This window comes from Carya illinoinensis, chromosome 8 (genome assembly GCF_018687715.1).
Source record: "Carya illinoinensis cultivar Pawnee chromosome 8, C.illinoinensisPawnee_v1, whole genome shotgun sequence".
Lineage (NCBI taxonomy): Eukaryota > Viridiplantae > Streptophyta > Magnoliopsida > Fagales > Juglandaceae > Carya > Carya illinoinensis.
In genome coordinates, this window is record NC_056759.1 from 33,311,578 (window position 1) to 33,328,342 (window position 16,765).

Below are 16,765 nucleotides of genomic sequence, written 5' to 3' on the forward strand. Positions count from 1 at the left end.
AATAAGAAAATTGGAAATTCATGGCATTGAGGTCGGCTGGTTCGAAAGGATGTTTGCATTATGATGAATCCTACCTTCACAAAAGTTTATTTTCTTTTATTTTCCTCTCTACGTGATATGCTCATATTTTTATCATCTCTGCCATACTTGTCACGGCATTGTCATCAAATCTGTAATTAACGTTCAGAAGAACAAAGAATGATGAATTGAATACGTATGTATGTATAATTATAATAGCTTGTCAACAAAACCAAAGGGGAAAAGGGCCTATCTGAATTGTAAATATAAGTAAAGTAACAAGACGATATATTTCCTAGAGAGAGAGAGAGAGAGAGAGCAACATCATGTATACTTAAATATTTGTATTTGATAAAACAGAAAATATGAAGAAACCCAAACAATGGCCAAGGAATGGCAAGCAGGACCCAAAAGTCCTTAACAATCCCAATGAAAAATAATAGGAAGGTCTTCTACTTAAAAATAAAGAAGACCAAAACCAACCGATACAATATCATTTACATTTATAGGAAGGTCTTCCACTTAAAAAACAGAAAGACCAAAACCAACCCTTTAACTAAATAAAAACCCACCCTGTAAAAGGCTGTACCAAGCACTAAGCGGCGGATGGGGCTGAAATGTAGTGAACGACACCAGCCTCGAAAAGTGCCGCCAAAAATGCTTGCAGGTTCTTCTGCTCATCCCCTGCTTCAGCCTCTCCTGCAGGCACAGTATTCTTGTAGTCCAATGACTCATCGTCGTATATGTCCCACCATTTCTTCACCAGCATCTTGATGTCTTCTCTGTCCATATTCTGTTCCTCGTCAGTATACCTCCATGGCTTTGACCCCTAAAAAACCAACCAAAGTCACCATTAGAAGACCCTCATACCTAGAAAAAACAGGAGTGTATACAAAACTTTGGGATTGAAAAAAAAAAACGAGGATACTCACCGCAGCACAGTAGTGAACAACTTTGACCTTATCAAGCTCGATGTTCTCTGGGTGGCGCCACATCAAGGCCAGGATAAGGTTGTAAACTGGAGGGATCGGCTTGTAAACATCCCTAAAGAACATGTTCAGAAAGTCCTGCAAGAATCATAAATATATTTTTGGGTCAAATAATTGATTTGGTTGACTAAAAAAATACTGCAGTTTCAAGAATTACCTGCTCAGCAAAAGGGGTAGGCGGGGTTGTTTTGAGTGTCCTGAGGAGGTCATGGTATGTGGTCATGTTGGGTTCATACACAAACATGCCAGCATTGAAGTAGAGGGGAGGCTTGGGGCCTAACTCAGCTGGCCACTTGACCTTGTCTGGGCACTGCTGGCAGTAGCCGACCTTGTATTGTGGACTGTGGCTCCATGTTTTCTCACAGAAGCAATCCATCACTGCATAGAAATAGTTGTCTGGGAGATCAAAGAGGTGATCTATATTCTCAAAAACTTGGATGTCTCCGTCTAGGTAGATCATCTTGCTGTACTCCACAAACTGCAATTTCCATCGTAGCAAAACATCAAAATAAGCACCACTTACAAAGATATTGAAAATCATGCAGGTAGGACAGAAAAAGAAAAACAATAAATTTCATTTCTTTTACGAAAAAAAGTAGGTCACCGTCATGAATATTTTAGTTTTGGCAGACAATATTCTCTGTCAATTTCGTGAACACTTTCACAGGAACAGCATGTATAAGAAAAGGTTAAAAGGTAGTCAAAGCAGAAGTATGAAGCATTGTTTGGTTGCACAAGCTGACGAAAGATAAGCTTGGCTTCATTTTCAAATGAAGAGAGAGATTCAGAAGATTCAAATGGATCTGTTTCTAGAAAAAACTTTTTCCACAATATCTGGAAGAGGAACCGAGCCGACTCGTATACTTTTATTTGAGATAAAACCAAGCCTTATCTAGAACAGAGCACAGGCGCTTGAAACCCCGGAGCACGTGTCCCAACCCCACACGCAAACTAACTAGCAGTGACATAAATTAGAAAATGAATTACTACTAGCAAATTAAAGCATGCATACCTCCCAAATACGAAGCTTGGAGTAATTGATAACGTAATATGCCATGGCAAACTGGGTTTGGTTCTCAGGTGGGTAAACCGGTTCAATCTCCTTGACTATGCAACCCTGAGACACCAGAATGTCACGGTGCTCCTTGGGCACGTCCGGTAAGATTGCCACCACCAGTGGGTACTTGCTCTTCGCCTTTCTCAGGCCCTTTGCCAACCCGACCACACCTTTCACGTAGTCCCCGTTGCCGGCCAAGAACGTAACGTATGCCCTGCTGGGCATGCTGGCGGCCTTGGTTATAAGCCCGGCGGTGGTGATGTCAGGAGCCATTTGAAGTTGGTTTTTTTGGAGAAATTAAGGATGATATGAACAAGGAACGGGTGAACGGATTTGATCAGAAGGCCGCTAGCTTTTAGAGTGTTTGGTCAGGAAGAAAACAGTTTATTTTTCTAGGGAAAGGAAGAAAAAGGGTGTTGAGGATGAGGTTTTGGAGTTGAGAAAAGAAAATGGTTTTGTTTGTTTGGACGATGAGAAAATGTGTTTGAGAAGAAAAGGCTTGAAGTCTGATTGAGATGGATGTTTTGTGTGGATGACTTGGAGCTTGGGGTGATGGGGGTTTATATAGGATTTTGGGTTGATTTGATTAGGTATAATGTTGAAGATTATGGTAATTAAATAGTAAATATTAAATATATTTGTTCTTGTGACTTGTCGGTAAGGTAGAGCTCGTGCTTGCGTGCTACCAATTAAATGGCATCGCTTAGACTAATGTGGTTCTAATTTTCTGAAGTCCTAATTCTACTTTTGATGAAAGCTCACGACGTTACTTTTTAAATTGCAGCAAATTAATTCCTTATCTCAGAGAGAGAGAGAGATTTGTTCCGGGATCTGATCGATTGTGAGAGAGAAATTTAAGGAAGTTGGACGGTGTACAAAAGGATAGGATAATAAATGTAGAGAATAAAGTAAGAAATTTGTTGAATGAGTCAACTTTGACCTTCTTATAATTGCCGAAATGGGTATCAATGAAAATGGGTAAAATTGGGAATGAAATCGGCAAAATTGGGAGGGAGAGAGAGAGAGAGAGAGAGAGAAATACAACATGGGTGTAACCGTATTTATAATGAGAATTTTTTTAAAAAAAAATGCACCATAAAGCATAAGCCCTCGACTGTGCAAACTGTCATATATGTGTTTATCCTCACCATAAAGCATACCAAGGGGGATCTGTAATATGGCTTCAACATCAATATCAGTAAAATTATCTCTTACCATATCAGACTTCCACTTCCATTTATCAACATCAATCAAATCCTATACTTTCATTGATATAGGTAGATGAGCTGGAGTTTCAACTACAAAAGTCCATGGCTTGGGAATCCACGTATCTTCCCATATAACATTAACATGTCATTACCAATTCTCTATATCATACATTCTTGTAATAAATGTTTAGCCCTTGGAATGGACCTCCATTCATATGATGGTTGATACCCGGCTTCAAAAACAGAAAGTCCCTATTTCTATAATATTTCTGCTCCATCATTCTGACAACTAGTGAATTGGGATTATAAAGTTTTCTCCACCCTTGTTTAACAAGAAGTGCTTTACTCAGAATTGCTTACTGTAGGCCTTTGGCAAGTTGAAAAACCGACATGTAATATGTCAGAATGGCTTGTACCACAGTTTTTATAAGCACATCCTTAACTACTTGTATCAAAAAAATTTGTTTCCAATTACTTACCCTTTGCTAAACTCTGTCCAGGATGTAATGAAAAGGCCTACTCTTACCCCTCCCAATCATAACAAGTCTCAGATATTTTTCATGTTATTGAACAGCAAGTACTCCAATAACATTACTCAAATAGGTTTTTGTTTTTGCTTGTATATTCTTACTAAAGTATTTCTTTTATTTTCAAAATATTGAATAGGTTTTAACTACCGCTGCTGACCAAATCACTACAGGGCCAGTGGCTTCTAACCGCCGCTACACGCGAAACTTCCACGAACTTGAGGCACGTACACCGAACCTACGACACGTGGCGTTCTAATAGATTGTCTTTTTGTTTAAATTAGTAAATATATAATGCTGGGTTTAGTAAGCGAAATGAGACGGGGGTAAGGTCAAAGGACGTTGTCAAGTGGGATCCACAAATACACTTTTGCCACGCGTACTAGGAGGCAATGTGTCGGCTTATGATTGAGTGGACGGCGCTCGCCACGTGGCTGAAACTGTACTCTCTAGCATTGTTGGTTGGTCTACAAGAGGAAAACTTATTTAATAAAATAACTAAAAAACTGTATTTGTGGGGACACTGCAATAAATAAATTCGTTACATAAAATGTATGACGTTGCATCGGTAGTTTTTGACTTGGACTGAACCGACCAATTCACTTTGGATAACATGTTAGACTTTTTTTTTTTTTTTTAATTATTATTAAAAACCTCCGAAACAGCTGTCATATGAGACAGTGTTTTTGAGAATATTCCATCATATTCTTGTAGTTCTTTTTGAATAAACCGAGCATTGTATTTTATTTAAACTAAATTAATATTTATTTTTTTCTTTGAGAGTATTTTTTTAAAATACTTCTTTCCTTTGTCAATTGTCACTCCTTAATTTGTTGAGCCATTAATTTATACCTAAATCGCAAAAAAGTCAACATCGAAAGATCAAATATTTGATTTAGAAGAGGAAAGAAATCTGGCTAATGGGGTATGTTTCAAATGAAAATATATTTATTGTGGTATGTAAGTATCGCTCATTTTTTTAAAAAAAATAGTAAATTTAAGATTCACATAAAAAATTATTATTTTAATAATAAACCTTATCTTTTTTAAAAGAAATGTAAGAGTATTGCATATTCTAACACTGTATCTAGTATTATAATTGAAAAAAAAAAAATTATTTATCATTTTTATATTACACACTTATTTTTATTTTATTTTTTATTTTAATGTGTAACATAAGAATGATCAGTAAAATATCCCATCAAAGAAAGTGAGAGATGGCATTGAAAAGCATGGAGGCCATGAATGGCTCATGAAATTGCCACCTCGAGGACCTGCTACATGAATTGGTGCAACAAATGCACCTAAAATGTAACGTCTCTTGAGATAATAATTAAAAAAAATAAAACGATAATCCTGCTGTCATAAGTTCATAACCATAGGGCCACGTCTTATTCCCACCAAAAGAGAGAAAAATCAAGACGTCTAGATGGGGTAAGATTAGGTAGCAGGTGGATTCAAATTCATGCAATTGGAATTTGAATATTGGTAAGTAAGGATGTTAGAGCGCCACTTGTCTTCGATCATTCTTTTGGGCTTTCTCAACATATCTAGAATAAGTGTGGATGGGCTGCCTAAAGTTTATAATCCATGGGCCAGGAAGATTTGAGTGTTTACATAAACTTCTTTGGAAATCTATCTTCCCAATTTTAAGTACAGGGCTTTTTTATTGTCTGACAAAATTAAATGGTCCCATACATAAGAGAAATAAAGGGACTCTATAGTCTTTAATATTGTTTGTATAGCGTTTTTGGATAGTTAGGATCCCACATGAATATTTAATATTGGGTCTATGCTTATGCATATTAAATCATGAAATTCGGTCCAACAATTCAAAAGAATTTTAATTTCTTATCTCTTGAAACTTGTTGTATATCCGAAAGATTATATCCTCGTACATTTTTCTTTATGTGAACACAGACAGCTGAAATTGGTGTGCACAGGTACATTTTTCATTTTGCAAAGATAGCATTGTATTTGCAATTGTCAAAATTACTTAAATTAGCGTTGTTATTCTTTCTCAACTTGAATGGAAAAATAAGTTGGATGAAAGATGAAAACACTACAAGTCTACAAAGGAATCAAAAACAAGAATGAAAGTAGGTCAGGACAAAACTCTTGCCAAGAATTAGGTAATCTAGGTTGTCGAAATCAAAAAGGCCATCCAGTAGCTTGAATTCAGGTTTCCACCCAAGCACTCTCTTTTGCTTTGTCAATTGAGGCATAGAAATGCTCTCAGGCTCGAGAAATTAAGACAATATATTTCTGTTTTGGAGAAACATTATCTACTTCTCTCGAGTAGTTGTAAGAGTGTGGATGCTATATGGAGGATCAAAAGCCTCACGAGGCAGAATGTCATTTCTGAAAGAGATAAGTTGTTCTCATTTCATCAAACCTTGAGGACTTTGATTTAAGATTACTTTTGTCGTTGGAAATGTAGGGTTAAAGTGATGCTTTCAAATGATTTGAAGAATATACTGAGCTCCTAAACTTAGTGAGCAGATCATCAAATGTTCATCTTCTGGAGCTCATTCTAGGTTAAAGCTATGGCTTGTTTTTAACAGTTTATACACCTGAGGATGCATGTTAGAGAGAATTTGATTTCAAAAGAAGAACATCACCACGGGATCATCACATGGTATATTGAAAATTTCACTTCTTATTTTACTATTAGCATAAGATAAATATTCATTTGCAAGACTATTTGAACTTTTCCAAAGACCACTAGAGAGAGAGAAAAGGACTTTAGTGAGGGGTGATGTAAACTTTCATGGGATTCAAATACACGAGAATATAGAGATAGTGAAAGTAGAACTCTTCTACAAAAATGCACCAAAATAGTTGATTGTATTGTCACTCTATCAACTGCAGTTTGAATCCACAGCCAATTGATCCACTTGTAGGATCAATGAAAACCGCATTTGCTAATTCTCTCATTTGCTCAAGACATGGACCCAAACGCATGCTTTATCACTCTCTCTTTTTTTTCCCTTTCCATCTCCTCTCTTTTAGCATTGCAATTACTATGATGAGATTTTTGTATGGAGTACCCTGTCCTATCCTATTGTATCTTTATTTGATTTTAAAAAAAAAAAAAAAAAGACTTCAGCTTTGCTAACTTAGATAATGCTTTTTTGAATTATCTATCATTTGAAAAAATCATACACATAGAATTTGTATAGATCAAATAGTTTTGTTCCCTTTATTATCCTCACAGAAACAGCCAAAAGGTGAAACCCAATTTGGATACAAAAGTCCACACAATTCATCTCAACTCATCTTATCTAATTATTACAAACTTTCTAAATTCTCATACAAAATGTAATAAACAATTCAACTTTTTCAAATCCCAAAACCATAATAATATTAAAAAATTATATTCTAACAATATGTTATTCAACTTTCAACTTTCATATCAACTCATCTCATCTCATCTCAACTCACTATCCAAGCCTCTCCTAATTTATAACTTACCTTGAAGTGGGGAAGTAATTTATTTGTAAATCAGACTTGGGTTGAGGTAGACACCGGCTGAAGAGTAGTAAAAATACCTGAGAATCAAATGTAAAAGAAAAGGAACAGCAGGGCATGGTTTTCCTCAAAAATATGGTCACATAGTGCATGAACAAAATCAAAGATATATCAACTCCTTACTCCTGCACCAACATGATATGACATGCCAACATGATAGACATGTACTAAATCTTGAAGTCAAATTCATATATGAATTCACCTTAAAATATTAGTATTAGTCATTTAAGGATCTATTAAAATTTTTTATATAGTTAGGGTCAAAGGCTACATTTGGGTACTCATGTAATCTCAGATGATTTGTAAACAATAATGTTTTGTAAATTTCATTGAGATGTTTTTGAATGTATGAAGTAGGTTGAGATATATTTAACTATGTAGAGAAAGTTGAAAAAGTAGTGAGTCCCAACAATAATTGATTTGAGATAAGTTGAGATGGATTTAATATTCAAACATATACTAAATAATAGTTCAAATCCAATTTGAATGACCATCAACGATTTCTTATTATTTAGCCGGAAAAAGGCACTTACAATTGCTGATATGTTGTCATAAATCAAATCAAACCAACTTAATGAGACTGGTTGATTCAAATCTTATGCAAAATAGAAAACACGCTCGCATGTCGAGGAAGAGTCTTTCTATACATCAGCCACTATTCACCCCACACCCCACACCTAATGTGGCTTTTGTTTTGTTTTTTTGTTTTTTTTTTTTTTTTTTTTTTTTTTAACCTTACATGTTGAAATGCTCATTTTGAGGAGAAGAGGCCATTTCGAAATTGCATTCATCCAATCCCGCTTTCACCCCTCCCTCAATCTAGCACCCTGCGTCACTCTCCCTCTACCTAGGGCCACCTCGCGTCGCCCCTCCCTCTACCCAGCGACACCTTGAGCTACCCCTCCCTCTACCAAACATTGCCCCGCGTTCACTCTTCCTTCTATCCAGTGCCGCCCACGTTCACTCCTCCCTCTATCCAACGCCCTATGGCCTTCAATTCATGGCTGATGAGTTCGTGAGATTTGTTTCACTACCCCTTTGCTCAACTTCGTAGGTAACTCCACTACCATTTTTTCTTCTGTATTAGTGAGTACTACTTGTGTACTGAGATAGGTGAAGGGAGGGAATGAAATTGTATTTATGTTATGGATTTTGTGAGATAGGTATTGCAAATTTTGGGGCTTAGGGTATGGAGATGCTTGCAAGTTTGTCAATTTTCCGAGTACTTCAAAGTTTTACTAGTCATGTAGTGTGTGGTATTAGATATGGAAAACCCGTTGAAATATTTGATTTGTTTTGTTTATCTTTATAAGCAATATATATGTGCAAGAATCAAACCTATCAAAAATTTATAACTTTTGGTTAAGATTGTGACGTAGATGAGAAGGGCTCACTTCACTGTGTTGTGGTGGGAACTAGGATGCATTGCCGTGGTCCTTTACACCTTTATCATGGCTTATTTTCCAAAACTCTTGCAGTTGACATAAGGCTAACGAGAATTTCTAGTAATTATAGTTACATTGAAACAAAAATATCATTACACTAAATCGTACGAACTAAGTACATAGGGTCGTATCCTGTGTTCACATTATGCTGACAAAGATGAGGACCATTCGATCCTAACTGTGATGTTATGCTCATAGAAATTACAAGATCCTTATAGGATAGTTGAAAACTACTAGATATGTTCTCTTCCCATCACATCCTTAAAAGGGTATTTATAATAGAGCAGTGCTATATATAGTCCTCTTAAAGGACTATATTGCAGCCTAATATATGAAATGACCAAATTGTCCCCACTTTTAGGCATGAATTAACTACATTACTCCCTCTTTCTTCTACAACCTAAATCCAAAACATTTAAATCTACAGGAATTTTATTTCTGCCTCTGCATGCCTCCCTCCTGACCCAATCTCCACCATTGATGACCACCCCCAACGAAGACTCCTCAACCATCAACGGCACAACCTCCTCAATTACCGACGACCTCCTTGGCCACCATTGATGGAAAGCCAGCTCCCATCGAAAGGTGACTTTTGTCGTTTTCTTTCCATTTTCTTTGACTTTGGTCATTTGCTAGTTCAATATGAAAGCTTTCACTTCCTGATGAGTGAAGCTCTATTTGTAGTCTTTACTTTTTCTCACTTTGGTCGTTTGCTAGTTGGATATGGTAGCTTTCACTACATGATGAGTAAAGCTCTATTTGTAGTCTTTACATTTTCTGACTTATGGTTATTTGTTGGTTGGACGAAATTTGTTATGTTCATTTGATGGTCATTTTATGGCTATAATATGGTCGTTTGATGATTTGGTTCTTGTTTTTGGGAGTTTAGGACTTTGTGAATGGCTTAATATTATAAACTACATGGCAATAACATGTTCTCACTAGACTGATTAACTTGTAAAAGTTCAGTAATTTTTTGCGAAAAACAACAACACAAAATCAAAGTTGATGGAGTTCCATCCATCAAAGTTGGTACTAGTGGCCCAACCACTCCGTGTTAAGATCAATAAACAGATCAAAGTTGGGTAGGCATCTTCATTTTTGTCTTTTGGTCCCAATTAATGGATGCAAGACTAACTTAAGTACCCACCACAACACAGTGAAGTGAGCCCCTCTCATCTACATCACAATCTTAACCAAAAGTTATAAATCTTTGATAGGTTTGATTCTTAGACGTAGGCACCCCACCACAGGACTTCCATGTTGTCGATCCTTCAAACAGCCAAAGCAGAATGTCAAAAAAAGCTGTGTGTGTGTCCTTCACGTGACCAACGACCTTGGATCCTTCAAATCCGACCAACCTCCACTTTCACAGAGTGGTGCGTGTCCTTCACACACCTCCACAGTCCCTAGTGTTCATCCTCTAGTGATTGACGCTTCTCCTATTTGCTATTTTTCTATTTTTATGTTTCTCCTAACCAAGGACAGTAGAAAAGAGGTAGTAGAAATCTACCGCAGCCAGTCCAAACCAGCGAAATGTAGCACAACTCACTTCACTATGACTCCCAATTATAGTATTACAGATTGTTTATCGGACTGTATCAAAACCGCTTCAATTGGCTTCCCCTTGTGGGAAATGGGTGAGGGTTAAGTCATTAGCCCTAGATCCATTTATATATATATATATATATATATATATATATTTCTTATATTGTATTTGCTAGTTTGGGTTAAATGTTGGGGCCTTCCACCCTATTTAATATTGTATCGTATAACTATTAAATATATCTATAATATGCTTGCTTAAAAAAAAGTGAAATGCACCAAACTAACAAGTAAATGCAAATGAAGTCAGAAACCACACATTGACTAATGCATAATACATACACTACACTCATCAAACAACTTTTGATGACTATGAAAAATGAATGAGAGTTGGAAACTCAATCCCCAAGTGTGAACAACATTAAATTGTATGCATAAACTAGACATATTTTGCATCAAAGTTGCAAATCCTCCTAGGCATGGATGCGGTGAGTACTAACTGATTAGTAGAAAATAAATGTTGCACGCACATAAAATGGTGCTATTGATATATGGCTAACTTTGGATTGTACATAAAATCCTGCTGGTATATTCCTAACACCATGCTCTTCATGCTCAAGTGTTTGCTATTATTAACCATTGTAAGCTTGACTAGTCCTCTCATTAGCATTCTCAATTTTAGTGTGATGGGGGAAGAGGAAGATGGAATGCTACCCAGGCCTTCGACGTCGATTTCACAATCATATGTTGGTCCAATAAATCCATACTACCTGCCATTAATAAGGCCTCAAAATACATATCGAAATCTAAACATCTACCATGTGGGTAGACAGGTTTATTGTTTAATCCTCACTACCTGCAATGAAAACTTTTCTATATGAATAATAGATGGCACAAACCAATCGAGATCAAATGGACATTGAGAGACTACAATCACATGTCACAAACCCATAAAAAATTCGTCTAGACTACAATCACTAAGTATTTTTCTGTCACAAACCCAAACCAATTGAGATCAAATAGATTTTTTAGGTTTACGGTAGAAGATATCCTAGTAAGGAAATACTTTGAAAAATACCTTACTGTGGCGCAAATCTCTGGACACAGATCTCTAGATGTAGAGAGAGAGAGAGAGAGAGAGAGAGAGAGAGAGAGAGAGAGAGAGAGAGAGAGAGAGAGTAAAGAGGAGGCCAATTAGGGCATAATCGATCGCCAGTAAAGAGGGTGAAGGGAGGGGGGAGATGAAGGATTTTGGGAGAAATGATTCAAGGCATGATTTTGGAAAAAATCACCAAGAAGATGGGGAGGTGAATACGAGCGAAGGGGAGGGAGAGCTGCAAAAGTAGGGAGGGGGAAATTGCTTGTTTTGTGCTCAAATGGGATTAAGATTGGTGGTTTAGGACAAAACTGGTTTATTTGTTAGTGAACCCGAGTTGCCACGTAAGGTGTGGGGTGTAAGAGCACTCTCAACGGATTATCCAAATGTTAAAAAACTATACTTTTTAGCTATCAGGCCTAGGGGTGAGAATCGGCCGGTCCGATCGGTTTGGGTCCAGTCCGGTCCAGTCCACTTTTAGGAGGATTGAACTCATTCGGTCCAGTTCCGATCCAGGGGTTTTCCACCCAGGACCGGACCAAATAAAAAAAATAAAAAAATAAATATAATTTATATAAATAATTTTATAAATTAATTATATAATTTTTTACTTATACTAATATTTGTAATTATATACTAATAATCTAATATGGTATTAAAAAAAATAATACTAATAGTCTAATATTATAATATACTATAGTTATACTTATACTAATATAGACTATATAGTTATATTAAATACTATAAGTAATACTAATACTAATATATAGCTAAATCACTATAAGTATAATTGTATAACTATATATATTTAGTATGAATGTATTATTATATTCTTTAATGTATAACTATAATATATAGTACTACTATATATTAATATATTAACATATTATAAGAGTTATAGTACAAATTATAATATAGAAATTATAATATACTAAATCACTATAACAATATAACTAATACTAATATATAGCTATACTATTAGTCCACTATTAATACTATTATATAGTTATACTTTTCACTATAATTAGTATTAATATATAGTTATACAGTTGTACTAATACTATTAGTCTATTATATAGTTTAAGACTCTTAAGTCTAATATAGACTATATGGTTATAACTAATACTAATATTATTAATACTAATAATGTAGAAAATAGTTATACTAACTGATTGTCAACATAACTAATACTACTGATATAATATAGCTATACTAAATTATTAATAGTCTAATACAAATTACTAATAGTTATACTAACTGATTGATTCAACATAATTAATATTACTAATACTAGTATAAGTCTATAACTATATATATTACTAATAGTTATAGACTATTAGTATAGTCTATAAGAATCTATTAGTATAGTCTATAAATTCTTATAGACTATACTAATAGTCTATACTAATCGTAAATTATAATACTAATACTATAAGTAATACTATACTAATTTATATCATAACTCTTATAATATGTTAATATATTAATATATACTAGTACTATATATTATAGTTAATATATAGACTTTACTAATAGTCTATAACTAATCGTAAATTCATAATAACTAAATCATTATAAACCTATAACTATATGTATTTAGTATCAATGTATTATTATACTATTTAATGTATAACTATTAACTATAATATATAGTACTAGTATATATTAATATATTAACATATTATAAGAGTTATGGTATAAATTATAATATATCATATATGTATAAATTTATAATGTATTAGTATAGTTAACTAGAAATGTATATATAATTTAGTCTCCTCTCGTTTTCTCTCTAGCTTTGCTATGAGAGAATTGAGTTGTGGTAAGTTTCTTCATAGTTTCTTTTCATCTTTCTCGGTTTTATCTTTTCAAAGAGGTGGTGTGATTTAGCCTTCCGATGGATAGTCTACATTCTATGTGGGGCAATCTCCATTTGAATGAAGAAGAAGAGGATGCTATTGTTATTGATGAGAATGTATGTTCTGAGGTGCAACGTAAAGGAGAACGCAGCTTGATTGGGAAAATATGGAGTGATAGACAGGTGGGTAAGAATGTGGTGGAGTCTACATTTGCAAAAATCTGGCGTCTAAGTAAATCTGTTGTACTGAGGGAGGTTGCTCCTAATACTTTTATCTTGATTTTTGCCACTCATGCTGATAAAGAAAGGGTTGAAGGTGGCAGGCCATGGTTTTTTGATGGCCATCTGTTTGTTATTAACTCTTTCGATGGATCCATTCCAGTTTCTGAGATGAAGTTTGATCATGCCTCGTTCTGGGTGCAGTTTCATAATCTACCTTTGTTGGGAATGAATAAAGAATGTGGGGCTAAGTTGGGTAGTACAATAGGAGAAGTTGAGGAGGTTGAGGTTGATGAAGATGATGTGGCTTGGGGTAGGAGTCTGAGAGTGAAGATTATGTTAGATTTGAGGAAACCTCTTGCTAGAGGAAGAACCATTGTCTTGCATGGAGTCAAAGTATGGAGTCCTGTCAAATATGAGAAAATCCCTCGGTTTTGTTTCACGTGTGGTAGAATTTTACATGGGAGTGTAGGATGCCAAGCACAGAAAGATGTATCAATACAGTTTGGATCCTGGCTACATGCAGAGTCACCTCTGAAGAAGCGATGGGAGATAAAGAAGGAACTTTCCACTGACAAAGGCAGCAGTTCAGAAGCTGGTATGGAGCATAACACGGTTGCTGATGGTGGAGCAGCTAATCACGGTGGTCCAATGAAGTGTTCTGGTAACGTTTTATCATCATCAATGCTTAGTGATGATGGTATTAATGGTGATGGCCTGGGTGTTGATAATGACAGTATAAATGATAAAGCTGTTACTGACTGTTATAAGGAGCAAGGCTTAAATCAGGTTGTAACGGAAACTTTTGATCTTTTATCTGATGGCAATCTTGGAGGGAAGGAAATTCATGCTTCTGAGACATCTTTTGGGCCTGCTGGTGGGCCTAGTGGGCTTGGTGGGCCTACTGTTTCACAAGCTGGCCTTAATGAGACTGGATTGGTTCTTGAGGGCCCTGAGGTACAACCTGCAGTCCATCAACTTCCTTTAACACAGCAAGGAAGGCATACTCGAAGTTCTTGGAAGAAGAAGGCCAGAGGGAGTTTCTTACCTGCTGAACCTTTGGAGAAGTCTACAGTTAGAAAGAGATCAGGGGATGTTTTGTCATTGGATCAATCTTTTATCCCAGCATCTAAGAAAGGTAAGCTTATTACTCTTTCTTCTGATCATGAATGCTGTTTTAAGAATGATTCTACTAAAAAAGGTAATTCTATATTGGGATCGGCAGTGGCTGTGCAACAGCCCTGCCGGGAACAATGAGTCTTATAAGTTGGAACTCCCGTGGGCTTGGGAACCCAGTGGGAGTTCAGGCCCTTTCTGACTTGGTCAGAAGTAAAGTTCCTGACATTTTGTTTCTTCAAGAAACAAAACTTAATGCAAAAGTTATGGAAAGAATGAAGTATCAGTTGGGTTTTCAAAATTGTCTTGCTGTGAGTTGTGAAGGTAGAAGTGGAGGAATTGCTCTTTTCTGGAATAACAGATTTAAGGTGGAAATTCAGACTTTTTCTAAGTTCCACATACATGCAAAAGTTACTGAGGAGGAGGAGAATGTTGAGCCATGGTGGTTAACTGGTTTTTATGGCAATTCAGATGTGAGTAAGAGGCATGAGTCCTAGAACTTGTTGAGAACATTACTGGTTCCTAGTGATAAAGGCTGGTTGATCTTGGGAGACTTTAATGAGATTCTAAGTAATGCTGAAAAGAGCGGAGGTAGAGACAAACCTGAGAGACAGATGAAGGCTTTTAGGGATGTTATTGATGAATGTCATTTACATGACTTGGGTTTTAATGGTAACCCTTTCAACTGGTGTAACAGAAGGGAAAGGGCTCATTGTATTAGTGAAAGATTGGACAGGTTCTTATCAAACTTGAAGTGGCATTCTTTTTATCCAATGGCTTCTGTTATTCATGGGGTTATAGCTTATTCTGATCATGTGCCAATAATGTTGAAGCTCACAGCTGGGAGTGTACAAGGTCCAAGAAAGAAATTGTTTAGATTTGAAGCAATGTGGGTTGATGCTACTGATTGTAAACAGGTTATTCAGGAAGCTTGGAGGGGTGTTGAAGGCAGGAAAGATTTGAGCATTGTAATGAGGAAAATTCAACACTGTGGTGAGAAACTTACAGTGTGGAATAAAACTACTTTTGGTCATGTGCAAAGGAATTTAAAAAAGGCAAAAGATCAGCTATGTTTGGTACATCAGGCAGATCCTCTCTCTAATAACAGACAGAAGCTACAAGAAGCTAGGAATGAAGTCCAAAAATGGTTAACCAGAAATGAGATCATGTGGAAACAGAGGTCCAAAGCTTTGTGGTTAGCTGAGGGTGATAAAAACTCAAGGTATTTCCATCACAAGGCTACACAGAGAAGAAAGAAGAATTGGATAAAAGAAGTGAAGGATTCGAATGGAGTTTGGCAGAATAATGAAAGAAGAGATGAAATTATTCTTGACTATTTTAATTCTCTCTTTAAAGCTGCTGATGAAGTGGGAAGTATGGGCTTTTTACAAGGTCTGGCAGGTAGAATAACTCCTGATATGGTTGAACAATTGGATTCTCCTTTTTCAGAAGATGAAGTAAAAAGGGCTTTAAATGAGATGCATCCAATGAAGGCACCTGGTCCAGATGGTATGAGTCCCCTTTTTTATCAAAAATACTGGTCAGTGGTCGGCAAGGACGTAACTGAATCAGTTCTTCATGCTTTGAATAATGGTAGCTTTCCATCAGCCATCAACCACACTTATGTCACCCTGATTCCAAAGAGGAAAACTCCTGAGTTAGTGTCAGATTATAGACCAATCAGTCTCTGTAATGTGATATATAAATTGATCTCAAAGACTCTAGCTAATAGATTGAAGCTATGTTTGCCTGCTATCATTTCACCATCTCAAACAGCATTTGTTCCTGGAAGACTTATTACTGACAATGTGCTAGTTGCTTATGAGATGGTTCATTTTCTGAGAAGGAAGAGGAAAGGGAATGATGGTTTTATGTCACTCAAACTAGATATGAGTAAAGCTTATGATAGGATTGAGTGGTGTTTTCTTCAGAAAGTGATGGAACAGATGGGGTTTAGTGAGAAATGGGTGAAGCTGATTATGTTTTGTGTTCAGACAGTTTCTTTCTCTATTCTTGTAAATGGAGAACCAAAGGGGCCTATATATCCAACTCGTGGATTGAGACAAGGAGATCCTATCTCTCCCTATCTTTTTCTACTATGTACTGAAGGTTTAATTCTTTTGTTGGATCAGGCTAACTCCCATAATCAAGTTGAA

General features: G+C 36.0%; 1 protein-coding gene across 1 annotated transcript; it reads right to left on the minus strand.

Moving 5' to 3' along the window:
- Nucleotides 1-347: 347 nt before the first annotated feature.
- On the minus strand, nucleotides 348-2,634 carry LOC122318850 (galactinol synthase 2-like). Its single transcript, XM_043136543.1, has 4 exons — nucleotides 2,020-2,634; nucleotides 1,165-1,485; nucleotides 951-1,085; nucleotides 348-847 (listed from the first exon to the last, which is right to left on the minus strand). The coding sequence occupies exons 1-4, from the start codon at nucleotides 2,335-2,337 to the stop codon at nucleotides 614-616; spliced, it is 1,008 nt and encodes a 335-aa protein (XP_042992477.1). The 5' UTR covers nucleotides 2,338-2,634; the 3' UTR covers nucleotides 348-613.
- Between the last annotated feature and the right edge of the window lie 14,131 nt (nucleotides 2,635-16,765).

Coding starts and splice junctions, on each gene's coding strand:
- LOC122318850 (XM_043136543.1), bottom strand. CDS start 2,337: ATGGCTCCTGACATCACCACCGCCGGGCTTATAACCAAGGCCGCCAGC. Junction 1,486..2,019: donor CCAAGCTTCGTATTTGGGAG/GTATGCATGCTT, acceptor TGGAAATTGCAG/TTTGTGGAGTACAGCAAGAT. Junction 1,086..1,164: donor CTACCCCTTTTGCTGAGCAG/GTAATTCTTGAA, acceptor TGATTCTTGCAG/GACTTTCTGAACATGTTCTT.